Here is a 27,194-nt window from a genome sequence, read left to right as displayed (position 1 = left end):
CCAGGATCTCTACATTTTTATTCCTGAACTCACTCAAACATTTCATACAAAGTAGAAAAAAAAAGAGCTCCCCTCTAGTTAAATTTGAGGTTTATTCCATGTTAATTTCATTTGAAAGTCCTTGGGAACTCGTAGAGCAAACCAGATCATCGCCTTCTTTCTCAGACAAACTCATTCGCAGACGTGAGCCTAAGCAGATTATTCTGGGACGGCAGTAAACAGGATTGAAAAAAAGTACAATAAATACAAAGATAGCTGCAGCTGTGCATTGAAAAATACACTAAAGAGGAGAAATACAAATCATTCATAAACAACCATTCAAAAACAGAAGAAAGGAGTCCCTAAAGCTACTGTTAAAACTGCTGGTGTGCAAGTTGTGCGAAACAAACTGGTTAATTTGAGATTTTTTTCCATAATCTTCTGTACAATGTTTACAGTGCTTTGTTTCGTCCATAAGGACAAATGTAAGGACACGAAAAAACTAATTACAAAATACTTTGAGTTAATCACTTTGCAGTCCATGACTTCATGAGATTAGAAAAGTAAATTTTTTTTGTGTCCCTTTTTTAGTGCTCGGTTCAGTCCGAGTTGGAGGCGTTCCTGGCGGCAGGAGGCAGCGTGACGCGTTGCTCGTCCATCCGTTTGGCCTGAGAGCGCATGATGAGGCTGAAGAAGTCCTCGTCTGGGACGGTCGGTCCCCGGACCGGCGGAGGGGGCGGGGCGCAGCGCTGGTCGTCCAGGCGGGAGCCCTGCGGGGGGATTTCATTTCCTCGTTAACATTTATTTGACCTTATTCAGGTTAATTTTTCATGCTTTTACGCACTGTAATTTCCAAAAGTTCTCATTGCCCTTTTTAAAAAAATAAAAATAAAAAATGTATTCCTTACTCCCAAGTACCAGAGCACAGAAAAAATACTTAATAAACTGGACAACGGGGCGCGCCTTTCAGTAAAATAATATCACATGGCTTATAACAAATTAGAAAAACAAATTAAACCAAAGATCTGCTCTTCCAGATGTTGCGTTACTCAATCCATCTTTCCAGAAAAATCCGGCTTCACTCTTAGTACAAAATATGAACCTCTGCTTTTGAAAATGTCAACGATAACCTCAATCTACGAATTGTTCTAGTGTTGGCTTTCCTGGCAGCTGCCCAAGAACCAGAAACAAATGTTTCCTTATCCTCCAGTAATCAAGCCAGGTATGAAATCTACTTTCAATCTGAAATGTCGCCCTGAAAACCTTAGAAAGTTCTTTCCAAACAGGAAATATTAAGCAGCGAGTCATTCTAGTCCTCCACATCGTCCCAACGACTCGCTGTGAAGCTGGTTTTGGGCTGGGCTGATAAACAATCGAATAAGTTTATCCCAGCACAGACCTGAATTAGAGCTTTTCTGCCGTACCTCACGGTAACTTCTCCAGTCTTGTTCCGACAACGTTGCTGTTCCTTCTTTCACCCTTTTCTGATTTAGATGCACTGAGTTAACTCTGGATTGTTGCAAACCTCTATACGAATACTGAGATCATTTTCCATGATGATTTATTTCTGTGTTAAAATCATTTGGCCAACATTGATCAGCTGTAGGAAAACATCAAAATGAACAGAAAAAGGGCTGAAATGGACCACCTTGTGTGTGCTGAGTCTGCAAAAACTACCCACTGTAGGATGGACGGATGGATACGACAATAGGACAAGGGAATAAAGTCTAGAATTCTTTATTTTCATTTTCCATCCATATCCAGACCTAGAAAATCCTCAAATTCCTCACGTTTCTCTCAGTTCTGTGCGTTTTATGCTGTATAGTAACTTAGATAATTCTGATAAACTAGCTAAAAAGCCCAAAAGAAAGCAGCCGATTCTCTCTGCGGTCTAAATAACTACCTGGCACTTGACGAGCATGTCGAAGAAGTCGTCATCAGGCTCGGCGTTGTCGGCGTTGGCCATCAGGTGGCTCAGCACGGCCTGGTTGCTGCTCTGATTGAGCCTCAGACCTGGCAGGCTCCCCCCCGCCGCCGCCGACTCCTCCAGCCGCCTCCCAGACGACCCGGATACGTTCACGGACTCCGATACAGCTGCAGATCGAAAAGTAAAAGCTCAAACGTAAAGCCCCCACCTCTCTCCGGGTTTTCTGAATTTTCTGTGTTTGACCCACATTTCCTGATGGTCCTGGGGGGTGAATCCGGCCCGCTGTTCAACGACAACCTGCTGCCTCGGTCCTGCACGGAGCATCGCTGGTCGTCCATGCGGTTGCTTTGGAACCGGCTCAGAAGGTCAAAGAAGCCTTCGTCTCCCAGCATGTCAGGAGTGGGCCGCTGAGTTAAGGAGAGCAGAAGTTAGAAAAGAACTGACTGTTTTCAGATGATTAAAGGAGAGAAGTGAGCGCTGCATACTTTCTGAGGCCCCTGTGCGGACGTCTGACTTGTGCCCAGGGTGTTGCTGGTGTCTTGGAGGACCTTAGTGGAGCCCCCAGCCTTGTACTTCTTCCCACGCAGGCGGCTGACGAAGAACAGCTTGGAGGAGCTCTTGGTCAGGGAGGGTTTGGACTGCTTTGTCAGGATTTCGCTGCTCCACTTCTGACCCTTCAACACACAGAGCTAAACTGATCAGTATTAAAAACGCCACAGGCAGCCGATGGCAAAAAAACCCGGACGACTACTCCTGTTTGTGGCGGCGGTAAAAGTGCTCGGCTGCTTCTTACGTTCATCTTGTCTGGGGTGAGTTTCATCAGCTCCAGGTTCTCCATGCTGTGGCGTCTGCTCATCCTGGGCTTTGCTCCTGGAAAACAGCATCAACGTTAAAACAACCAACCTTCACGACTCAGAAAGGGATACTTCACGAACTTTAGACTGAGGTTCTGGAAAAATTAGCAGTCGATATCTTGCCTGCAGTAGACAAGCCACGTGGTATTTTTTTATTTATTTAGAATAAATCAGGGTTAGCCGGTCCCAGACGCTGAAGCTAGCGGCTAGTCCAATGAGGGCCGAGACCGAAACGGACCTCTAACGTCTTAAAACGGCTCCAATCTCAAAAATGTCACAATGCTTTCGTGCAAATGACCTCGTTACTTGAGATTCATGAAGAACGGACACGACTCATATCATTCGCAAAGGGACTGATATCAAAGCCCTAGACTCTGATGCGAACTTTATGCTCTAATGTGTGGGGGAAAAAACTGTAAATACTAAGTCTGATGTGTGTGTGTCGTGTTATTTGTGTGTATCCTAAGCCGGTGTCTGGCTCACAGGTAATGTCACCACAGTAACACATGCCGACAATAAAAGATTCCTGGTTCTTGAAAGGGAACGCTCATTTGTTGATGTTTACACGGCTTCACTTCTTTTACTCTGACTGAAATCTGTCTGCATGTTCTGTTCTCTGTACGGGTTTCACACAGGAAGAGCCCTCTGCACCTCCGGTTCCCATGTATATAATTACAAACTTCAGTGCAAATAACAGCCTGACGCCAAGTTAACGTCATTTTAAAGGTTCCTACGCTAACGCCGCGCCCCTGTTAGACGAGCTGTCAGCTTCTGGGACCACCCGGCCTGGGCTTAGAACCGTGAACGCCAACTAACCAGGCCATTTACCGCTCATCACCTTTAAACAGGACCTCACCATTAAGAACACTGACGGTTTCTCTTTAAGGAACAAAGCAGTGTGATTATCGGGGTTTTACCGTGTAGGTTGTAGTCTATCTCCTTGTTTTCCGACAGCGTGGAGTTATTTGTGCTATAGCTCAAACCCAGAACTGTCTGGAGATCGGAGACGTTCATACGGGCCGTCAGCTCCCCGCTCCTGTCGCCGGTCTGGAAGGAGAAGAAAACAACACGGCAGCAAGATGAGCGCTGGGGAGAATAAATTCTGTAAAAAATAAAAAATAATTTGTCTGTTCAGGGTTTCTGCTTTATAAATCCAGTGATTTCTATTTATTTTTTCCACACGTAGATGGCCTTCCTGCTAAAAGCCTCAGCCTTTTAACAATTAAACATGCCCGTTATCAAACTTTTCCACACCAAAGCAGCTAGTAGTGGAAAATGAAACGGGAACATTTTAATTTCAATCAGCTACACTGCAAAAACAGAACTAAAAATAAGTAAAATTTTCTTTAAATTAGTGTATTTGTCCTTGATTTGAGTAGCTAAATAAGATGATTTGCCAATAGAATAAGATTTTTCCACTTAAAATAGGAACAATTCATGTCCATCATCTTATTTCAAGTGCAGGATGTCTAATTATCTTATTTTAGGGGTAAAAATACTCATTCCATTGGCAGATAATCTTATTTACTGACTCAAATCAAGGATGAATAGATTAACTTTAAGAACATTGTACTTGTTTTTAGATCCGTCTTTGCAGTGTAAACACGCAGTAAGCTAGTTTCACAAACATAATTCTTCATATCGTGAAAAAGAAAACCGACTTAAAGGAAAACGCAAACTGAATGAGTCAAACAACCAGATTTGAGACGTGGTACTGAAAATCTGGACATAGGTCTGACTTTTTTAAAGGCCTAAAGTTAAGGCGATTAAATTGACGACTGTGTTATTTTCCTGCTTCGGGCCTGTGAAGCACCTCTTTGCAGATCTCAAGGTGCTTCTCGGCGAAGTGCATGGCTTGATCGTGGTTCCCCAGAGCAGTGTGAGCATTTCCAAGACTCCAGCAGGCTCGACCCTCCCCTATCCTGCGTAGGAATAAATAAAGCACACATGAACCTGTTTACATGCCATGACACAGCAGACAATATAAACGCTAGTATCTGTGTGCTTGTACCTGTCGTTGAGGTCCTGCGCTATAATGAGGTGTTTCAGGTGGTAGTCTATGGCTCTCTCATAGTCCTGCAGTAATGTGTAGGTGTTACCCAGGCTGTAGCAGGCCTGCGCCTCCACAGCCCGGTCCTTCAGCTGCCGCGCCAGCTGCAGCGACCGTCTGACAAGGGAAAGGACAAGCTGCTTCAGTCCGAGGCCGTTCAACATCAAAGCTTGGCTTCTTCAGAGAGACATCAGTCAAGGACAAGCGAACAGCATCACGTAGGGAGGAGACGTCCTCGCTTTAGATGTGAACCCTCTTTCATTGACAGAGGAGATTTTAGAGCAGCCGGGACAGAACAGGAAAAACTGCGGCTGTGAGATTAGGCGGGACCCCACCCACTGTGTACACCGAGGAGACCAAGCAAGCTGAGGCACATTTAGAGCTGCAGCGTTCGCACGTTTGGTGGCTTGGGAAACTTTTCAAAAACGTTTTTTCACATTAAACCACAAACTTCAATGTATTTTTACAGACAGAAGGTGGCGGGGGGAAGAGGGCGCACGGTTTAAAACCTCTTTACGGATAAAAGTGGGAAAAGAGTGACGCTGATCCCCACAGCGGCACATCTTTGTTGTGCCTCTTCCTGGTTATGCTCGGCCGGACAGGATGTGGATTTTCTAGACTCCAACTGAGACATTTAAAAAGAAACAATCATGCTTTGACCTCGCTGCCAAAAGGGAACTAAAAGTAAAACTTTCCTGAAATGAGCGTATTTGTCCTTCGTTTGACCAGACAGTATTGTTACCCCTAAAATAACATAATTAAAATAAGATGGTGGAGATGAGTGGTTCCAATTTTAAATGCAAAAATCTTATTCCGCTGGTAGATCGTTTAAACTTGCTGCTCAAATCGAGGACAAATACACTCATTTCGAGAAGATACTTTTAGTTCCCTTTTTGAATCGCCCCACTGTCGCTGTAGTTGAATTTTTATGGCTGTCGTCAGAGTGAAACGTGAATCTCTGCTCCTGTCTTAAGCTTCCAGTTGCCTCTAACTGGATTTCCTCCAGGATTTATTTATTTTTTGCTGTATTTAAGCTGCATTCATCTTCTGCTCGGACCAGCTTTCCTTTCCCCCCCCCCACAGCATGACGCTGACAGTGTGTTAATTTCTACAGTGGTCAAAAAGTTGCATTTCCTCCACTTACTTGCTGTGGTAAACTGCAAATATAATTTCTTAGGGCTTTCTTCATGCCACTCGCCCATATAGGCCAGATTTGAACAGTGGATCTCTGCAGCTCCTCCAGAGTCACAGCAACCCTCTAAGGCCTTAACAGAACAGCTGGATTTATATAGAGATTAAATAACACACAGCTGGACTATTTATTTTATTTATATACTAGCTGACATCTGAAGGCAACTGGTTGCACTGGATTGAAGTAAATCGTGTACATATTGTACACACCTCCCAATCTTCAGATATGCATTAGTAATACATCTTCCTTCCACTTCACACACAGTCAGGTGTTCCTCTGTTCTAGAGTATCACATGAAATCCCCTTTAATTCACTGAGGCTTGTGGTTGTAATGCGATGAAATGTGGAGAACAGGCATGAACACTGGAGCAGGATCACAGCAGAAACAAAGACACACTTCTGAATGAATGAATGTATGTATGAGACGTGGCTTACTTGTAATGCTCGGCTGCCACTTCAAATTCCCCCAAAAAGATGAAGGCGTTGCCAAGGTTACAGTACGCCCGTCTTTCTGCGGAGCGGTCGCCAAACTCCTTGGCTATCAGCAGACGCTGAAAGCAGAGCGGAACATGACTGAGTGACGCTCCGGGCTCAGGTTAAAACCTGGATGGACTGCAGGTCCTCGCTCTCCTCCCACCTGTTCGTGAGACGCCACGGCTTTACCAAAGTTCCCCAGCAGGTAGTGTGTGTTGCCCAGGTTGCCGTAAGTCCGGCCCTGAGCGGCCCGGTCTCCGAGCTCCTTCACGATGGCCAGGTTTGCCCTAACGATCCACATATTCTCTATTAGCTACATGCATTAATATCGGCGTATTACCGAAGTATTTACGACTCCCAGCAGTCTCCTGATAACTCACTCGTAGTACTCCGCCGCTTTCTTCAGCGCCGCCATGACCTCTTCAGGGAAGTCTCCAGGCTCGGCCCCGCTCCAGCAGATGCTTTTGCCCTTGGCGTGGTACACATTGCCGAAGTTGTAAAGGGCTCGCGCCTGGCCGACCTGACGCGAGCCAAGAAAACACGCCAAAGTTTGACCTCTTCTATGACCCAGACGGACACTCCGGGACGTTTGAACGGGTCCACTCACTTTGTCGTTTATGTCCCGGGCGATGTCCAAGTGCCTCTGACAGCAAACCAGGGCCTCGTCAAACCGAGCCAGCACCTTCAACGTGTTGCCCAGGTTTCCACTGGCCTTGGCTTCTCCGGGCAGGTCCCCGACGGTCCTGAGACGACAAAAATAGATTCATCGCGATAAATAAACGCGTACGTTTAAAGGGCGGAGGGCGTGGCGTCGACAAGCGCGTCCGACCTGGTCAAGGTGAGATCGTGACGGTGGAACTCCAGCGCTCTGGCGTAGTCGTGCAGGTGGAAGTAGGCGTTGCCCAGCTGGCTGTAGATGGCGCTGAGCACCTGCAGGTCTTCTGTGCCCACCTGGATGGCAGCTTCAAAGAAGGAGACGCCCGCTCTGTAGTCGCCCACCTTACAGAGCCGCTCACCCTCCAAAGCCAGCTCCAGGCAGGACACCTCCATCCTGCAGAAGAGAAGGCAGTCAAAAAATAAATAAAAATAAGCCCTCTAATTTCAGGGCAATCTGGTTCAGCTTTACACAAAAAGATAGGAAGAGGTTCAACTTAGTAGAATCCCACAAATATTGAAAACAAAACTATGGGGGAAAAATCCAGGACCGTCGTGGCTATCCCCTAAAAATCAAACGGTCAGATTCCCTTCGCAGCAGGGACACGACAAATGTTTCGAAGCGAGGGCTTTTTTTTTTTTATCAGGGAGCTTTTTTTTTTTTTCGGAGCCACTTCCTGCCGCCGACAGAAAACAATGGCTCCGACTGGAGCCTGTTTGTTGTGGTCGGCCCTCGCATCCGCTGGCACGACCCAGAAAGTTTGGGATTCTTGCAGGGCAGAAACGCCCAGACCAGCAGCACTTTCTTATGTTTGGTAAAGGTTTTGGAATAAAAACTAAGAGTTGAAACCAGACGTTTCCATGCATGGGTATAAAAAGAAACGTCCCCGTTTCAGATCAGTTAGGGTTGCCAGAATCATTTCTATTTGCTAAGTACTGGAATAACAAAAGAGAAACTGTTTTATTAGCTTCTCTACAGCCATTAGTTTACATACACCAGGATTAATACAGCTTAAAACTATTTTAGAAGGCACAGTAACTATGTCATGAGTTTGTAAACTTCAGAAGGGTTCATTCTCAACATCTGAACTGAAATGAATTTAACCGGACGCGCACCTACGGAGGCATTTTAGGGCAACACCTCAGCCTCCCAGTAACATATTGCCGCCATGGAACAATCTAAAGAAATCCGCCAAGAGATCAGGAAGAGAAATACGGAGATGTCCAACCAGCATCGGATCAGGACGGTGTTCTGGTGCAAAATGTGCAAATCAACCGCAGAACAAAAGCAAAACGCCCGGTGAAGACGTTGCCTGAAGCTGGAAAGAGAGCGTCCTGACTGACATGGGCTGAAACGCCACTTAGTGAAGCAGAAGCCATGACTGCAAAGGGAACAGAAATAAAAGCAGATCAGGGTTTGCAAATGCGCTCAGGGAGAAAGTCCTTGTGTTTTGGAGACTTGTCCGCTAACTTTGACGTACGACGGCGGCAGAGTCATGCTGTGTGTGTTTTTGCTGCACGACAGCGTCACAAATAAAGAAATGATGGGAAAATATTGAAGCAACAATTCAAGGCATCAGCCAGGAAGTGAACGCTTTGACACAAACTGGTTTTCCAAATGGCCACTGACCGTAAACATGATGACAAATCAGATATGAGGTGGTTGATGGACAACAAAGCGAACTTCTAGATTGGCCATCACAAAGACCAGAGCTCAGTCTCATAGAAAACTGGCTGCAACATACCGTTTAAAAGGGGATGCTTGCAAATAGTAATTATTTAGTTAGTATTTATGTAAATAACCATCTGAAGTTGAACACAATGAAAAAAAAAATATGTCCCTCCTTTTTCTGCCATTAAACAAATAGAAATACGCTTAGACAAACTTTATTGTCGTTTTCTGCATACAAAACAAAATTTTGTTGCATACAGCTTATGACAATGTAATGAAATTGTAATTAAAATAAAATAACATTACAATATAAAGTGCAGCAGTGAGAAGGATGTAACAGTGCAATTAATTAAGTTTTTTGACCTGATTCAGGAAAAAGTTGAATGTCTTTTTATAAAAAGTCAGCAAATATTTGGCTTCAACTGTGTGTTTTGGGTCAATTAGATAATAGATAATAAAAAAAACAATACAGAATTTAGTTTTTTCTTAGAATGAAAAATCCTGGGATAAAGCAGCACATCTTTGCCAGCTTTTTGATTTTCAGGACATGTGTTGTTGGGGAAAAGATGAGCTTTACTTAAAACCCATCCAGCTTGGCAATCGGAAGTTTTCCTCTCGTGCACATCCAGTTGTTACCTGAAAAACCTCTTTTTAAAGAAACAAAAACAGCCGAGGACTGGGATCCACACACCATGTCACGGCTTATATACGGGCTGCAACGTTTGGCTGCGCTGACGCAAACCACCAATCACAGCAGCTCGCCTCACCACGCAGCCAAGCTATATAATTTGCCGACAAAAGCAAACACGATATCCTGAATAGCCAAAGCTCAGCTCAGCAGTCTTAATCCTAAAATTAAAGGACAATAGCTTTGTTTACAACCAACATTACACATTATACCATTAAAGCCCACAGCCATGGCGAACACCAGCCTACCTGCCGGCTTTCTGCGCCTTACAGCAACAACAGCAGCGGCACATGGAACACCTGAGTGGCATCTACCGAGGATTTCCCTCTTAAAAGGAAAAAAAAAAACGCTTCCAGACTGCGGTGCCTTGTTTTTCTCTGAAGCATGGACAGCCGTCTTTACCCCTAGCTAGTTATCAGCTTTCAGCAAAAACCCTTGATTAAAAAAACATGTTTATTACTAAAGAGGTAAAAAAAAAAAAAAAAAAAAAGAAACGGAAAGATCAAACGCATTAGCCATCTGACGTCATAGACGTATCTGAGCCGGAGAAAAGGTTCAAGGAGACTCCTGGGATGTTGTCACAGCATTAACTTCCAATGCATGGCTGCGAGGAAGCTGCTCCATCAGCACTTTCTCGGCTAATCCGCCCGTCTTTCCTCCTTGTGTTCTGTCTCCTGACGACCTGGTCACCTGAGCTTACGTCCGTGGAGTATATGGACCTGACGGATTAGAGAGCTGCACAACACTAAGTAGTCTGATTAGAGCTGCCAGAGTCTGTGCTCTGGTCTAATGGAATCAATTAATTGACGTTACCAATCCGGTCTGTTAGGAATGATCAGCCCCCCCCCAACCCCCTAATGACGGCTAAGTGTGCACGACCCCTATCCAGACAAACTGGACACACACAAAGCCAGCAGAGATCAATTTTTCAGGGCCTTTTTAAATATTTACACCAGGCAGGAGGCGGCGGCATGTCACACCTGCTGCAGGTGCGTTTCACCCGAGCGTGCAGAGGCGGCTCGTTTCGTCCAGGTTTTCCGAGCTAAAATTCAACAACCATCACAAAAACAGCCGCACACCCCCTCAGCGAGTTACATGAAGACAGATCTGGGAATATAAAGTTTTTTTTTTCTACAAATAACCTAAGACACAGCAGTGGCTGGAAGCATCGACGGCAGAAAAAGTCCTTCACGCGCCCGACACCGACAGGAACTTTAAGAGAGAGACTTTAAAGTCCTACCTGTAGCGGACATGGAAGGGCTGCTCCTCAGCTCGCAGGCTGCTAACCACTGAGCCCCCGCTGTCCATCGTAGTGTATAATATGAGGGAAAATCCCAGTTTCGTTCCCGAAAAAATGGTTGCGATTAAAAAAAAAAAATAAGCCAGACAAAAAAACAAAAACAATCAAAAAGAGTCAGGTGGTAACGTCATAAAAAAGTCACCAAGTGTGACAGAACCTGTCGCTGTGCTGGGTGTAAACTGGCAGAGGTAAACCCATGAGTGTTAAAGAGCCGGAGAGTCCTGAGAGAGAGAGAGAGAGAGAGAGCGTCCACACGGCTGCTTTCGTATTATTGTGTGTTTTGCGTCACTGCCTCTCTGTGAAGAGAACACAAGATGCTGTATGTGAGGCCTCTTCCATGGCAACACCAACCAAACAGCAGCGTGCACAAGCGGGGCAGGAAGGGAGAGAGAGAGCGGGGCGGGATGAGACGAGGATGGGGCCGGTTCAGACGAGCTGTCAGTCCAAGAAGACAGTGACTCAGTTCATCCAGGCTTGGAGTGTGTACGTGTGTGTGTGTGTGTGTGTGTGTGTGTGTGTGTGTGTGCGTGTGTGTGTGTGTGTGTGTGTGTGTGTGTGAGGGAGTTCTAAAGTTGCAACAAGGTGGCAGAGCTGCAAATGCGTCAGGATGTAATGTTTGCAAGCAGAGAGGGGGGAAAATAAATGTCAATAGTCAAAAAATGTCTAAAAAAAAAAACCTGCAGCGTTTTAAAGATAGAAACTGGGGGGAAAAAACGGAAAAAAAACATTAAAATCTAAAAAAGCCATCCACCACAGAAGAAGAGAAGATCAGGCGAGATCCAAAGAAGTAAAAAACCCAAGCCAGCCATTACCTAATTTCTCCATGAGGTCATAGCCACCACCAAAAGCTCTCCCCCCTGGTTTAAACCAGAGCGCCCCACCCGTCCGCATGCACACACCGTGAAAAATAGAGCAGACCAGTTATTTACTAAAAATGGGTTACATTTTTGGGATGAAACAGAGAATAATTCCCCTTTTACGGCAGCCTGTTACAGTGCTTAACCCATGGTGCTTTCCGTCAGCTCGATCGTCAAAGTATTGACGCAAGAGTTGACCGTGAAGAAAAAGTTACACATAGTTTTACTTTTGTTCCACCTTTTACTGCATTTGCGGTTGCAAGACGTCTGGGTTGTAAGGTGTAAGGTAAACTAGATACTAGATACACAGTGTCCGTTTTCCTCTAAACTTAGCGTTTTGCATTAAGGCAGAGAAAGGTACATTTTTGCAATGTAGGACCAATGCCCCTTCCTCCCTGTTTGCTGTGTCCCTTATATAGCTTGTGACAAACTGTCTTTGTTTAAACAATAACTTTCTTCTTTTAGCCCTTTAGTAAAGCCCAGATTTGTGGAGTGAATGACTAACACTCTTTGGCTGTGGACAGATTCTCCCACCTGAGCTATGGATCTCTGCAGCTCCCCCACAGTTATGATAGGTCTCTAGGCGGCCTCTCTGATTAAGGCTCTTCTTGCATGGCCTGCCAGTTTAGGTGGAGGGCCAAGTCACTGCAAGACTGCACGGAGAAATATACTTTCCATTTTCAGATTACAGGCTGAACAGTGAGATGTCTGCTCTGTCTTGCTTCGTCTCCATGATGCGGTTTGTTCACTAATGTTGTCTAACAAACCTTTGAGGCCTTCAAAGAACAGCTGGATGTATTATTTACCAATTAGGTGACTGATAAAAGCAACTTGTTGCACTGGATTTTATTTGGTGGCATCAGACTAAAGGGGCTGAACACTTCCCTGATTTTTATATGTATAAAACACTCTGAAGGCCATGTATCACTTATCTACTATTTCCAATAATGCGCTACTTCGTTTGGTCACAAAACATCTCAGTAAAATACATTGAAGTTTGCAACTTTAATGCAAGTATTATAAAAAGCTCCATGGGGCGGGAATAGCATCCATGAGGAGCCACGGCGTGCGCACGCTGCTAGTTAAAAGATGAGGCAAGGTTCATTACGACACAAAAGGATTTATACAGCAGCGTTAAAACCACTATAACTGTTATTTTTATATCTTCATACTTTCTTTGTCCATTTCTATTACATTAACACCTAAAAGGAAAAAAAAATCTAATTTTGCACATAAAAGACCAAATAAATAAGCAAGGAGGCTGTGTCTACGAACTTAATTTAAATTCAGTATGAATAGAGTAAATCCTGCAATAATAGCTTAAAGCAAACAGCTGATAAAAAAGCAAATGTTACGAGTGTTTGATTTATCTCAGTCGTCTGTTTCTGGTTTCAGAATTTGATTTTCAGCTCCCTTATGAAAACGCCGCCCTCTACGATGACAGCCCTGAAAAAATATGCATATTCTCTTATATAACGCTCGTATTCTACCAAAATCCGTATTTGTAAAATGCAATAAAAATCTAATAATAATTTTTTTTTTTTTTTAAATTGCAATTTTGAAAAATACCCAAACGGTCATAGTGTTATTCTTGCTGCTATGTGAACGGTTATGAGTTAATTCTCAGGACGCATGGATTCTGCAGAACGTGTTCCCACACATTATTGTGTGTCACAGAACGATCCAGCCTCTTCTGTAATTATGCGCCAACTGGGTGTGTTTCTGCCGCGCTCTTTTTAACTCTCCTTAAACCAGGACAAACAGTACATGAGCGAAGGCTCATAAGAAGAAAAGAAAAAAAAGGTATTTAATAATAAGGGCCTTAAGACAGATAAGGGCCGAGTCTTTTTAAAGACACAGGAAAGATGTGATTTCATGTGGAAAACATGGTAGTTGTGATAGTTGTGGTCTATTTTCTTTGGGCCTCAAAGCACTTAAAATGACTACTGCCTCTGACAACCAGATCTAAATATGGGTGCACCACTATTACACTGTGAGGCAGTCAAAGCCTGCACCAAAACAAAGGACCGAAATAACTCAGTTAGTTCAGGGATACTGACCGGTAATTCTTCCACACAGGGACAGGAAATCTGGGAAGCCTGGAAGGAAAAACGACTATGAGTTAATTAGCATTTAATAACCCTTTACCACCTCTAGTTTCGCATTAACAATTTGATGCCATGCAGAGATGAAATAACAAACACAAAATGCTTAGTCACTGGTAGAGGTTTATGCACCAAACATGTTTAGGTGCAAATAAAAAACAAAAACAGAGCGATCTGAAAATAGGACTTCCTACTGACCATGCATCCATTTGTAATCGCTTTGTACCTGCTTTTGACAGCTGATCGCTGAAAGTAATTTCTTTATACTCTCCTACTGCAGGACTCCAATAAATGATATCCAACAACAACCGGTCGCTCAAGTCATTTTAGATTGATCGTGGGTTAGTGCTGCACAATCTATACAACCACACTATTCATCACAATGTAGGCATGTGGGAAAAACATCAATTGCAAAAGCCAGTTGGATGCCTTTGGATCAGAACCTAAATACACGGGAATGGAGTGATGAACCAAATTGTTTCATAATATAATTTATGTCAGATAAACCTAGCCAGGGATGATCTGCCTTTAAGCACTAACCTGGGTATGGATATACTGTCTGTTCGTGAGCATGCTGTTATAACTGGGTTACAAGCATGACGGCTCCTGCTTAATGACAAACAGCTGCTTCTTTTTATTGTTTTCATTAAGGCTGCTATACCATGTGAAGTCGCCGATTTATTTAGCAGCTACAAAATACTCCCTCCTTTTAAACTTCGCATTAACAGAATCGCCCAACTTTACCCAACATGTGTGTGCTTCTCACTATAATAGCAACTTTCATAGTTGTCTGCAATGAGCGCGTCGGAGTTTAGACGCAAATAGGCGAACGTCGGGTTTGTCCTGCATGGAGGAATATCTCTCAAACACCTTAAGACAACGTTTAGCTCGGGGAGACATTTCGCTGTTAGTTCACGGCTACAGGTTAGCCCCGTTAGCTTGTTAGCCGCTAAACTTACGTTAACCGATCCAGCTCGAACAATGGTGACTTCTCGCTTCTTTTTCCTTAATTTCTCCCAAGAACCACGGCCCTCTTAAAACGCAACGCGTTGTTTTTCCCCCTTAAAGAATAAATTCTAACGAATACAGGTAACTGTTACATTGTCCTGTAACTTTGCTAAAACTCCGTTTAAACTCCAGTTATAAGAAGAATCATTGCGGCTATTAGTGTGTAGTGTGTTTTCGTGAAGCAACCAATCGGAAGGCGGAATTCAAAGATAGCCACGCCCCCAAATAACAGCCATTGGACCAATAGATTTGAATAGGAAAGAGATGACGCAGGGCGTTGGATTTAGCTGTCAGTGCCAGAAAGTTTTAACATGCCTTTTTTTTCTTTCTTTAGCTTACGAACAAAACATCTTGCTCTGTTTATAGTTCACGATAACAAAGATATTTATACATTTAATGTAACAGTCCAAAAGCATTTCCGCTGCTTGCTAAAGCCCATAAGCAGAATGTTGTAGGAAGTTTCACCTGCGTTACCAATAGCAACCAGGCGCTGCTCGTGCTCCTGCTGGTCCAGACGGTCAGCGCTGCCGCCTGGACTACATTATTAATGGCTCCATAGAAACTCAAGCTGTCCGAGATGCCGCATGGCCAGAGAGAAGGAAGAGAGGGACACTAGCACTGTTTTAAGAGTAGGAGCAACCCACGAGCTAATGTCACCCTGAAGGAGGAGCAGCTCCTAACCACAGTGAGTTACTGGCACCATCTTAACTGAGACAGAACATTTTCAGACAGAGAGAGTCGAGTGTAGCAACTGTTATTGTCTATTTTATGGACATCAAACAATTTACAAGGAAGACAAAATTATTATTTTTTTATTATTTTTTGTCCAGAGAACGCTGATGAAGTTTAGTCCTTCAGATGCAGGCTCTATCAAGCAGCTCTACAGTGTGAAGCGTTGTCTAGTTTGGTCAATCAGTAAAACAAGCAATGTTTCTGATTTTCATCTCAGAAATACTTTATTGATCCCAACGGGAAATTAAATTTTACTCATATTATGCAGGTTTCGTCAAAACGTTGCCATAGATGCTGATGGCAAGAGGATCTCCTGTAGTGGTCTGTCTTGCATCAGATCTGGAGAAGCCTCTGACTGAAGACACTCGGCTGTCTTACCATAAATGAAGACGAGGCTCAGGGTTGTTCGTAATGTTCTCCATTTTATGATGATCATTGTTTGCACGATTATCTCCAGAGGTTCCAGAGCAGTCCCCAGCACAGACATTTATACCTAGACGCCTCATTCTGCGCAGGTTTGCACGTCAGTGTCATATGTATATGATACACACACACACACACATATATATATATTATTGTGTCTTTACTCCAACATAGCATAGTAAATAACGATTCAACTCGGAGGTGAAAAGAACGGAACATAGATCCACCTTATGTACTACATATACAGTATATATATATATATATATATATATATATATATATATATATATATATATATATATATATATATATATATATAGATAGATAGATAGATAGATAGATAGATAGATAGATAGATAGATAGATAGATAGATAGATAGATAGAGAGAGAGAGAAATATATATTATATTAAGTGCTATGATTTAAAAAAATCAATTGATTAAATCGAAACATTGTGGTCTTCATTATGTCATGACACTGTGTGAACCTTTTAAGATCTGGTATAGACACAGATTAGGAACAGACTGTTTGGGGGAGTATTAAAAAGATAAAATTACTAATATGAGAAAAAAATCATAGGAGAATAAAGTAAAAAAAAATAAAAAAGTGGAAATATTATGACAAAAACATCATATTTTCCATCATAACATTTCCAGAATAGTCACAGTTTGCATAACTATTTCAGCTGTGGAGTAATAGGGCCAAGTTAGATTATTTTAAATATTTTTATTCTTTACGAGAATAAAGTCAGGAGAATGAAGCCAAAGAAATACGAAAATAAACTTGTAATATTACAAAAATAAAAAATATTATGAATACAAAGTGTATTCTGAGATTAAAGTCTCTGATACTGTTTAAGTGTCTGAGTCTAACAGCAGATTTGCCACATTCAACATGGCGGACGATCTGACTCATCCGCAGCATAGGCAGAACCCGTCCAACGAGGCGTCTACGTATATGATGTCTATGGTTCCCACAATAGAGCCGATGCCATGGTGCATCCGTGTTCACGCTGATCATGATGGATGTTTTCGTGCTGGCATTTGCAGCTTGCAGCAATATGCTTATTTGCAGAAATAAACGACAACCGCGGGTTGCAGAGGGAATTGTGCGAGCCGAGGGGCTGGATGCTGAAATAAAATCTGTGAAGAGGACTCAGACAAGCAATCTGTTGTGGTCAAGATGAGTGAGGGGTGGCTGGAGGACAGATGATATTACATTATCAATGGTATAGTTCAATAATATGCCAACTAAGAGGGAGAGTGGGCCGGGAGGGAGGATGTTCAAAGCATCTCATAATTGGTATGATATCAAGAATCATTAAATGAGAGGAAAAAAGTAGTTTTTATGCGTTTATGTTTAAGTTGGACCATGACGTAATTTCTATCACAAAACACAGTACAACCTTTCCCATTTTGCCACCATAACTTTGGACACTTGAGCCACACATTGCTAAAGGTTGTCTCGTGAATAATTGACACACCTGAAGACATTTTGATCCAATGTTGTCAGCTAACAGCTTGTGTTGCTAAGGGATGAGCAGGTGTTGCATGCATGTCTCTTTTATTCCCCCTGTTCAGAACAGGTGAGAAGGAGCTGAGTCGCGTTTCCTTTCATTACAGAGAAACGCCTGATGGAGGGGGATTCTGAGGACTTAGACGAGGATGTCCAGGAAGAGGCTGAACCCGCTGTGCTGTGGGAGAAGTGCATTCAGCACAGCATCGTATTTGAGCTCAGTGAGGACGAAAGTCTTCACCTAAGTGATCTGGAGAGCTCTTTAGCCTTAAATCTGTCCCAAGCAGAATCAGCTGCCTCAGAAGCAAGCATTCATCTCAGCGGTAAGTCAGCTGTTAGTATTTCTTTCCAGTCCAGGGTTCCCACGGATCCTTAAAAAGTATTAAAAGGCATTGAATACTGTAATATAAAACTAAGGCCTTAATTAGCATTAAAATGTCTTAAATCAATCTTTCTTAGGTCTTAAAATTGTTACCAGGTCATAAATAGGATTTTATTTTTGTAATCCTTACCAAACAGTAAAATAATTGACACAATTATATATATTTTTAATTTACCGAATGGCTCAATGTAACTATTATTGGTTCCGTCCCGATAGCGGAACCAATAAAAACTGTTGCGGCCGGACCATAGCTGCGAAAAAGAGTTGGCACTGGTTATGTTGTGGTTTTTAAAACTGATTTATAGTTTATTTTAGTGGGGAACAAATCAAAGTTTGTGAATTCAGTTCAGTAGTTGTTAAAAATATATCTGTAATTTGTGTGTTTTTAGCTTTCTTCTTATATTTTAAACATGTCTACTGGGCCAGAAAGTAATGGTTTATGTTAAAATAAACATTTGGGTGAAGTTGTCGCAACCAGGTTTATCTTGTTTATCGTGAAGTTGGTCTTAACTTTTTATTTCAAGTGGCATTAAAAAGTCTTAAAAAGTCTTACATTTAACTTGCCTTATGCTGTAGGAACCCTGCAGTCTCTGCTTTGCTGAGAAGTACGATCCGGCTGATATGAGTAACATCTTTTAACCATAGTTCATGAATTTGACAAGACATTAAGTGCCTTGCCTTTACACATTTTGTAACATTACAGCCACAGGCCTTCATGGTTTTTATTGAAATCCGAACTGATATAACAACGGTAGCACACAATTGTGAAACGGAAGGAAAACGATACCTCATTTCCTATTTTCTTGCGCAGATAAAAACCTAAAAAGTGCATGTTGAAGGCCCCTGCCACATACAGCTCACACCGCCAACAGACTTAGATTCAAAGTAATCTTTTAATTTTACCAACATGTTTCTTTTGACTGGAAGTAATATTACCTTTTTGGAGTGGCCCAGCCAGAGTCCCAACCGTCCGACCTCAGTAAGCTCATCGCTGGTGATGAATTGTCAAAATAACAGTGGAAACATGACAAAAAACTTGTCCGCAATTCTAAGAAGGGTTATATTGCTGTAATGCTATCTAGATGTTTCCTGTATTTATTGAAAGGGGTTGAAATATTCTTTTGGCATGCCATTATTTACTAAAATGTAAATAAAACATTTCCCCCCCTAAATTGTCTCTTTTTCCATTGTTTTATCATCTTTTGAGAACTGCGTATCTCATTTCATATCAAAATCAATCTTCTCTGTTAAATTAAATTTATTTTAAAACTAAATCTGGCAGGGGTTTGAACAACTTTGGGCTTACGTTTTGCTCCATCTTATCAAGTCTGACCATCTTTCCTGCTGGAGAAAGGCCTTCCCACAGCATGCTGCTTGCACCGCCATGTTTTACTGTCAGGATGGTGTGTGAAGGGTCCTGAGCGGTGTTGGTTTACCTCCACACAAAAGTTAGCAATCAACACTTCTGGAGCAAAGCTGCATTAATGCAGAAATTAAATTCTTCACGGATTGACTTTGTTCACTACTTGTCAAATACTTGCATTAGATTTTAGCTTGGTATATGTGTTTTGACACATTTTTACAATTTTGTGGCATGTTCCTTCCGCTTCACAATGATGTTTTACCTTTCATCTTCCTGTCACAGAAAATCTCAATAGGATAAAGAGAAGTTTTTACTTATAACGTGGAAACCTTTAGGCCAGGCATGTCCAAAGTGCGGCCCGGGGGCCATTTGTGGCCCCTGGACTCATTCTGGGTGGCCCCCAACAGCATTTCAAGAAAGATTTGTTCCAGGTGGCTGATGCAGATGGAAGTTTTTAGTTTTTAATTTTGACAGAAAAGTAAAAAGCCTACAATTGAAAATGTTAAGTTCAGTATTCATCTTTCAATAAACACACTTTTGACATTCTCTTTAATTTCATAGTAACATCTATTCAGTGACATTTAATTACTCAAATGCAAACTTTGGTGCCTTAAATCTGCTTTGAATTCAATTATTAAAATTGACTAATTACAACAAGTGTTTTCAAAGAACAACTGAGCCAAATATTGTTCTTATATGGCTAAACCAATAAGAGTCAAATTAAATTATTCAAAATAATTTGCAAGCTGGACAAAAATCTTTTAATATGACAAATGAGCAAAAACCCTTTTTTACCTTTTGAAATTGTCATATTTTGTAGAGCAGGTAAAAACATTTACATCATTTTTTTGGGTCTTAAAAATAATAATAATTGTGGGGTTTTTTTGGCCCTCGAGTTCCTTTAACTGGACAATTTTGGCCCCTGTACCGAAAAGTTTGGACACCCCTGCTTTAAGCGGTTGTGCGAGGCATTCATGCATTATAACATTTTTCATTTTTACTCTGTAAAATCTGCAATCTTCTAAGTCAGATGATGCTGTTAGTTTGATTCTCTGTTTGGGTTTTAATGTAATTTCAGTTCATGTCATTTGCAGGGAGTGCAGAGCTGTCAGCATTGGACGACTCCACCTCAGAGAGCAGTGCTGTCAGCAGCGGTAGCGTAGACGCTGTCGAAAACAAAAGTAAAAATAACACGTTGCTCCTGTCGGCCCAAAGACCTAACACCATGCACGATGGGCCGTCCTCCAAGCAGGGGTTAGAGGACCCGGGACAAAACACCAGCGACGAGGATCAGGAAGATCTGCCTAACGATGAGGACCTCGGAAGCCCTTACTTTAACCAAACATCTAGTTCTTTTGGAAACTCTGACGGAGGAAACACTGTTCACGGAAGTCCAGATGCTCCTGACCTGCCAGACACCAGAGGTGACGAGTCTTTTGAAGCTATCAGGCAAACGGAGACGGCTCCCCCATGCCCTGTTCCTCCAGACATCACCCAGTTGTTGCTGCGGCACTTCTCTCAGGAGGAGCTGCTCAGGCCGGAGACGCTGATTGAGGCAGAGACCTTGCCGGAGGTGTCGCTGCTGGAAAGCGTGGAGGACTCTGTTTTTAGCTCGGCTCCACACACGCCGGCAAAATACAGCAGTGCAACTGAAAGCACTCGGGAAAGCTGCCAAAATGCATCCAAGAATGAAAGCTTTGAAGAAGAAAATGAAAAGAAAGTTGATGATTGCACCTCCGCTGCCAGTGAGAAAAGCATGTCCCACTCTGCAGGTTTCAGAGGGGACACCGGTGCAGATGAACCTGAACAAAAAGAGAGAGAAGAGGAGGACCAGAATCAGAGAGTCCCTCTCATTCGCACTAGATCCTTCAATGAGATTAAATACGGCCAGGGACAGGTTCATTACCCTCTCCCCGATTTCTCCAAGGTGGCTCCGAAAGTCAAAATCCCTAAAACTCCAAGTGGACCCGTGAGGCCAGTTCCCCAAAGCCCTAACGCCATTCACAGAGCCCGGTCTTCTCCGGGCATGTTAGACGTGATCAGCAGAGTCCTGGAGGACTCGATCCCGCCGTCAGAGACGCCCTACGTCTTCAAAGACAGTGACAACCAGACTGCCCCAGCACTGGGGCGTCACCTGAAGGTAGCATTCACCTTCATATTACATCCTTAAAGCTTGATATGTCTGTATGTCCTAATAACAGGTCACTGCTGTGCTTGTGGGCAGTCTGTTGAACTAATTATCTGTAATTTTCTAGACTGAATATGACAAATTAGTGACCAGGTACGCAGAGCCAGAGAACGTGATGGATCAAATGAAACCAGAACCAAACGTAAGCAATAAGACACTTTATATAACACTGAGTTCTTAAAATGTTTTCTTTTTTTTTTTACGTTATTAATTCATGGTTCTGTTTTCCAGACTCATTCACCCTCAGAAGTTGCTAAGAAGCAGGTTGAGTTTGGTCAAGAAACTCATCCCAAATGTTTGATTTCTCCCCTTCCACGGTCAGGGATGTTTCTGTGTCGGGCAACTGAACCAGTGGCAGGTCAGTTCTCTAAGGAAATTTTTAGCATAAGAAGCTAAGCCTAATTTTGCTTAATTAAATGCAATATTAAGTTTATTAATATTAGTTATTCTTCTCCCCCAACCCCCCACCCCCAGAATTTGGCTTTTAGAATAACTTGCTTGGCTAAATGCTGTACTGTAGTTTGACAATATTAGTCATCTGAAAACAAACTGGTGCTTGACAGACAACTTTAAAAAAGACAAATCTCCTAAAATTGTATAACTTCCTTGAAGCTTTATAAGTCCCCACTGAAAAGTGCATCTCTTTACATCAAATATCTCCAGTGCCTTGGAAAAATAACTCACGCCCTTGAAATCTTCCACATTTTGCTATGTTACAATATAATAGATTAGTTATAAAGTAATGTGTGTCGGTGGCTGCATAGTTTTCCCTAAAACTTCTAACTCTCGTATAAAAATAAAAGCCATTTTCTCCATCACACAGATGTTGTAAATAATATCAGCCCAGTCCTAAAATGAAGGAGGAACGGTAGTTAGCCACTTTCTGATACGTTTATTCTTGCTGATCACCAAGAAAACAAACAAGTACTTTTTCTCCTGACCCTCCAGGGTTGAGAGTATGAAATCCCAATATGCGGTTTCAAGTGTGACCGGGATAGTTATATTAAATGTTTTCTCTAATATCTTGTATCTGTCTGTCCAAAATTGGAGGACCCGTGGGCACTACCAGAAATCTGGAGGGGAGGGGGGGGGGTCCTTTTTTTGCCCCAGGATTTCCAACAAGATGCTTCTCAGAGTAGGAATTTACATTGCACCAGGGTTCTGAAAAATCCCACCAAGCTCTTCCACCCAAGCCCCCTCCAGGTTAACGAGGAAGTACTTTTCCACATATGCTTATTTATGTTTTCCCAGGTTTCCAGTTCCATTTTAAAATTACCTGTTTTTTTTTTTTTTCTTTATATACTTTAGACACATTTTCCTCTTCCAGCTCTTCTAATCCTGGTATATTTTAGAAATATATCTAATTCAATTTAAATGCCATTAGAAAATAACTTCAAAACACCTGACACAGCTCCATCCAGGTCTATCTTTCTAAATATGCTTTCGGTCTGGAATTTGTAAGAATCTGTAGAGGACCAGTGCCCGTATTTACAAATATTCTCAGAGTCCTCGCAGGGAGCTCCCATCTCAGCCTAAAAATTCCTACCTAGGACTAGCATTAAGAGGGATTCACACAGTTGCTGAGAGCGACTTGAAGTAAGAGCTGTGATTAGTTGATAGTACAAGAAAAAAAAAACACAAATACGCTCCTATCAAAGGAGAGAAATAAACCCATTAGACTGGATTAAGATGAACTTTAGTAAATTAATTCATTGTCACACAACATGTGTTTGAACACACCTTATTTACATCCTCATCGTTATTTTGATTTGCTTATCTAATTCCCGACTCATTTTACTACTTTATCTAAGTTAATGTGACCTCACCTGTCAGCATTTTACTGACTGTCTGCTTGTATAAAGTAGTTGTATTTGACAAAATGACCCACATGAAATGGAGAGAAAAAATTATAGAAAAAAAATGAACAGCCATTTAGGCTACTGACATTGTCATGCAATAAATAAAATACTTTCTCACTGATTTCTTAACCTTTGATATTTCAAATCTTCAAAAGTGTGTAACCATGTAACTCCAAATGTATCATTTTTGATACAAATATTTCTGAGATCTCTACCTCTTCATCAAAGACAGATATGAATATATTTTATACACCCTATATAAAAACGCAGAAAAAAATTGGAAAATAATTTTTTTTTGATACAAAGAAAACGTGAAAGATGATTTATTTATTTTTAAAGCAACCAAAAAAGATTTTAATTTTTAACAATGTGAAGTTTCCTCACAGTTACCTGTATCAGGCTTAATCCCCTTGGACGTGGATAGGATGGTATCCACTGTGTCATTCTAGGCGGTTCCTTGGTTTGGTTGCTGCTGACCATATTGGACCAGGCTTTAAGAGATATTTGTATCCATGGGTTATTTTTGTTAACATGTGAGAAAAGGGAAAAAAGAGTTTTATTGCCTATTACTGCTTGTAAGACTAAGGTCTTCTGGCTCCAGCCAACTCTGCATACCTAGAACCAGAACTAAACAAGGAGAAGCAGCATTTAGTTCCTATGCTCCACTGATCTGGAACAAACTTCCAGAAAACTGTAAAAGTGCGGAAAGCCTGAGTTCCTTTAAATCAAGATTAAAAACACATTTGTTTAGGATTGACTTCACCTGTTCTAGTTAACTGAATCACCGCTTTTTTGTTCTATTTTCTATCTACATTTTATTCCTACTTGCTTTTATTCTGTTTTAATTTGCTATATTTTAATCAAGTAAAGCACTTTGCATTGTCCCTGTACTGAATTGTGCTATATAAATAAATTTGCCTTGCCTTGCCATTTGCCTTGTAGTAGAGTTAGGGCTGGGCAACGATTAAAATATTTAATCGCGATTAATCGCACTGATTAATCGCGATTAATCGCGATTAATCGCATTGTATTTACAAACTCCAAGAATGAATTCAAAAGTAGTGTAAAGAGCACTTTTATTTTAATGTTCTGCTGCCATATGAACAAAAGTGTTGTAACATTTGTAGCACTTATCAGTAACACATATTTAGTGTAAAGCTCAACTTAAACATGTAAAACAAAAAATAGCAATAATAATAAATTAAAGCTTATTGCCACTGACAGGGAATTCTCTTTATGGGGAAAAAATCTACCAAAAACAGGCAATTTCTGAGGTAACAGCAGGGAGCAGCATTACCATTTTATGTTCAATACCAAAGTTTAACTTGGCAGTGGTTCCAACTAACTTGTTTCTGTCATATTCGATGCTGGAAGAACTTTAAACTGAAATGCTTGCTAACTCGATATGCTTGCGTTTATTTGACGTTGACACGCGGTTTTTTGTTGTTGCTTTCTCGCGCGCATATAGTGAATGGCAGGGGGAAAACAGGCAAAAACACATGGTTACTTTGAAACGAGAAGCGACTTCACCGACGGCGTCGATGCAGACCCCCCCCCCCGCTCCGCTCCGCACAAAACTTGTTCCGGCCGCCAACTCACCGCCTCGCCTCGCCTAAGCTCGCTCGCGGTACCTGCGGGAAACACCGCCTTCCGCATGTCAGCTGTGTTTTTTTCCGGCCAGCACCTTTCTTCCTCTTTGAATCTGAGGCTGGGCTGACAGCGAGGTTATTGGCGCATTATCGCCACCTACTGTTCTGATTCAAACCCCTACACCGCAGCAACAGACCTTCACAAAATAAAAGCATGTGACCAACATGCGTTAACGCGCGTTAAAGAAAATATCGCCGTTAATAGTCTAATGAGTTAACGCGAAATTAACGCGTTAACTTGCCCAGCCCTAAGTAGAGTATATATTGATATTTGAAATTCAGTTTCCTTATATAGTTATATATCTCTGTCAAGATTTTGAGATGAGCTGCCCTAATGGAGTTTCTAATGTCTAGCAGTGAGAGAACTCCTTCGTCTCTGACTAGTTAGAGTGTCTTAAATTTAATCCTAGGCTTTATAGCACACCAGATAAAACATGAAATCCACATTTCAAGCTCTTGAAAGATTTTCAATTGTTTACAGTGCCGTTTATTAAGGAGGTGTCAGAGTAAAGGGGATGGAATAAATATGCACGCCACACTTTTCAGATTTAAATTCATGGGATGGTTTTTTTTGAAAACTAGGTATCAAACTTCTTCCACCCTATGTACTAATTTCTAGCACACAATAAAAATATGTTGAAATCTATGGTAGGAATATTTTTGCAAGGCATTTGGTGTTTTGGGTGTGTATCAACTTTGTTTTATTGCTTTTACAGAAAACTTTGGTGGGAAAGATGGTGAATCGACTCCGCATCCCATAGTCAAGGAAGCCACTAGAGTTTTATCAAACCAGAATGAAGATATTCTCAGCGATGGTGAGAGAATGACCGCTGAGCTGAGAGAGATCATCGGCCAGTTCTTGCAGAAGGTACCGTAAGTTTGAATGTGGTTCCTCATAGCACGTTACATGCTTACCTTAAAAGGCACAGAAGTGCTTAACCATTTAACGAGCCTCCTGTTTTCAGGTCGAAGAATTCAAATGTAGTGTTACCAGTATGTCTGTAAGCACAGCTGAGCAACAAATGGTAAGGGCTGTTTGAATCCTCAGACACATTTTTATTTAGATATATCTTCTCTTTTAGAGAGCAAATGCACAAGTTGTCTTTTGTCAGATGCTGAGGAGCATGATGGAGGCTCAGGATGAGCTCGAAAGGAAATACATCCGTAAGAAGGAAGAGCACAGAGCTCTGGAGATGCAGAACTATATAGGCCTATCTAGGAACACCGGCACCTTTGACCCAGACAGGTTCAGTAGATCCTATTGTTGCACCTGATCGAATCGGTCAGCTTGTTGTCCGTACATACGGTACAGTTTGTGTGCATGTGTCGTTGTGTGTGCAGACTGGTAGAAGGAGACATTTTCAGGATAGGGATGCACCTAGAGGACATAAAGGAGGTCATTGACAGAAACGCATATGAGCAGATTTCTCCACCCCACTCGTCCTCCACCCCCACGTCCATCACAACCTCGCTGCGCGCGGTCCCCGGTTCACTTCCCTTTCACACAAGTCCACCTCCACCTGCATCTTCCCTGCATGAGGTAACAAACCCACACACGCGCATTTCTCTTCTAGACGCTTAATGTGTTGTTTTTGCATTCAGAACATCTAGGATATGCAGCATACATAGAGACGAACGATAGGCATGTCCTCTTTGTGTCTCCGATACCCCTGTCCACTGTCATTGTCCACCAGCCACTGCCCATTAAAAGTCATTGTCAAACATGTGCTTGGAAAAGTGTAGTAAAACAACCTGGTGTAGTTCCTTTGCTCTACATGTGCTACACTCAAGTGCCAGACTAAGGCTAGCATGTTTAGGCTAACGCTAGCATGTTTAACCTCTGTTGATGTGACATGTGGATAGTTTAGCTTGCAATGTGTTTCGTTATCGCCTGCAGACAACACATCCAGGACAGGTTGCTCTCCTGCTGTCATAAGATCTCCGCCTTACGCTAAACCTTGTAATGAGTTGTGTCTCAGCTGAGATCGATCGACGTAGACGTAGTTCTACCCTCACCCCGATCGATAGCTATCTGGGGTTATCCAACCACAGCACACAGAGCAGGTCACACACTGCAGACAGGACACCGCAGCAGCCAATACAGTCTCTCTTTCACTGTGAACATGGTAGGGATAAGGAAAGACACAGATGCGTTAGAATGCCTGAATAATGTGCACAGCTAACTAACAATGCCTATGGCTAACAGACAATACACCAACTGCGTTAACATTAGTTGGTCATGGACCCTGACACCAATCGTTTAAAACAGCTTGGATTTGGACCCAGGTGCAATCCCTATTTTTTGATTGGATTAAAGCACCTT

The 27,194-nt window shown here is 42.2% G+C and overlaps 2 protein-coding genes across 5 annotated transcripts; one reads left to right on the top strand and one right to left on the bottom strand.

Moving 5' to 3' along the window:
• Nucleotide 1: 1 nt before the first annotated feature.
• Nucleotides 2–14,935, bottom strand: gpsm2 (G protein signaling modulator 2). 4 transcript variants are annotated; one of them, XM_012874667.3, is made up of 15 exons: nucleotides 14,712–14,935; nucleotides 13,708–13,746; nucleotides 7,306–7,527; nucleotides 7,084–7,219; nucleotides 6,857–6,996; nucleotides 6,640–6,763; nucleotides 6,438–6,553; nucleotides 4,772–4,927; nucleotides 4,574–4,682; nucleotides 3,678–3,807; nucleotides 2,700–2,776; nucleotides 2,392–2,580; nucleotides 2,154–2,313; nucleotides 1,883–2,073; nucleotides 2–749 (listed from the first exon to the last, which is right to left on the bottom strand). In XM_012874667.3, exons 3-15 carry the CDS (start codon nucleotides 7,524–7,526, stop codon nucleotides 579–581), a joined length of 1,920 nt encoding a protein of 639 aa, XP_012730121.2. In that variant the 5' UTR covers nucleotide 7,527; nucleotides 13,708–13,746; nucleotides 14,712–14,935; the 3' UTR covers nucleotides 2–578. The 4 variants fall into 4 exon arrangements, with proteins under 4 accessions (XP_012730121.2, XP_035993975.1, XP_012730120.2 ...); XM_036138082.1 differs by lacking the exon at nucleotides 13,708–13,746; XM_012874666.3 differs by lacking the exons at nucleotides 13,708–13,746; nucleotides 14,712–14,935 and adding an exon at nucleotides 10,731–11,022.
• Nucleotides 14,936–15,257: 322 nt separating this feature from the next.
• aknad1 (AKNA domain containing 1) lies at nucleotides 15,258–26,482 on the top strand. Its single transcript, XM_036137771.1, has 10 exons — nucleotides 15,258–15,445; nucleotides 17,538–17,753; nucleotides 20,270–21,315; nucleotides 21,431–21,505; nucleotides 21,595–21,721; nucleotides 25,588–25,739; nucleotides 25,837–25,896; nucleotides 25,984–26,117; nucleotides 26,213–26,411; nucleotides 26,474–26,482. Exons 2-10 carry the CDS (start codon nucleotides 17,549–17,551, stop codon nucleotides 26,480–26,482), a joined length of 2,007 nt encoding a protein of 668 aa, XP_035993664.1. The 5' UTR covers nucleotides 15,258–15,445; nucleotides 17,538–17,548.
• The last annotated feature ends 712 nt before the right edge of the window (nucleotides 26,483–27,194 follow it).

Source organism: Fundulus heteroclitus, chromosome 6 (assembly GCF_011125445.2).
Source record: "Fundulus heteroclitus isolate FHET01 chromosome 6, MU-UCD_Fhet_4.1, whole genome shotgun sequence".
NCBI lineage: Eukaryota > Metazoa > Chordata > Actinopteri > Cyprinodontiformes > Fundulidae > Fundulus > Fundulus heteroclitus.
The sequence above is the reverse complement of the archived record's forward strand: the minus strand, read 5'-3'. Positions and strand labels throughout refer to the sequence as shown.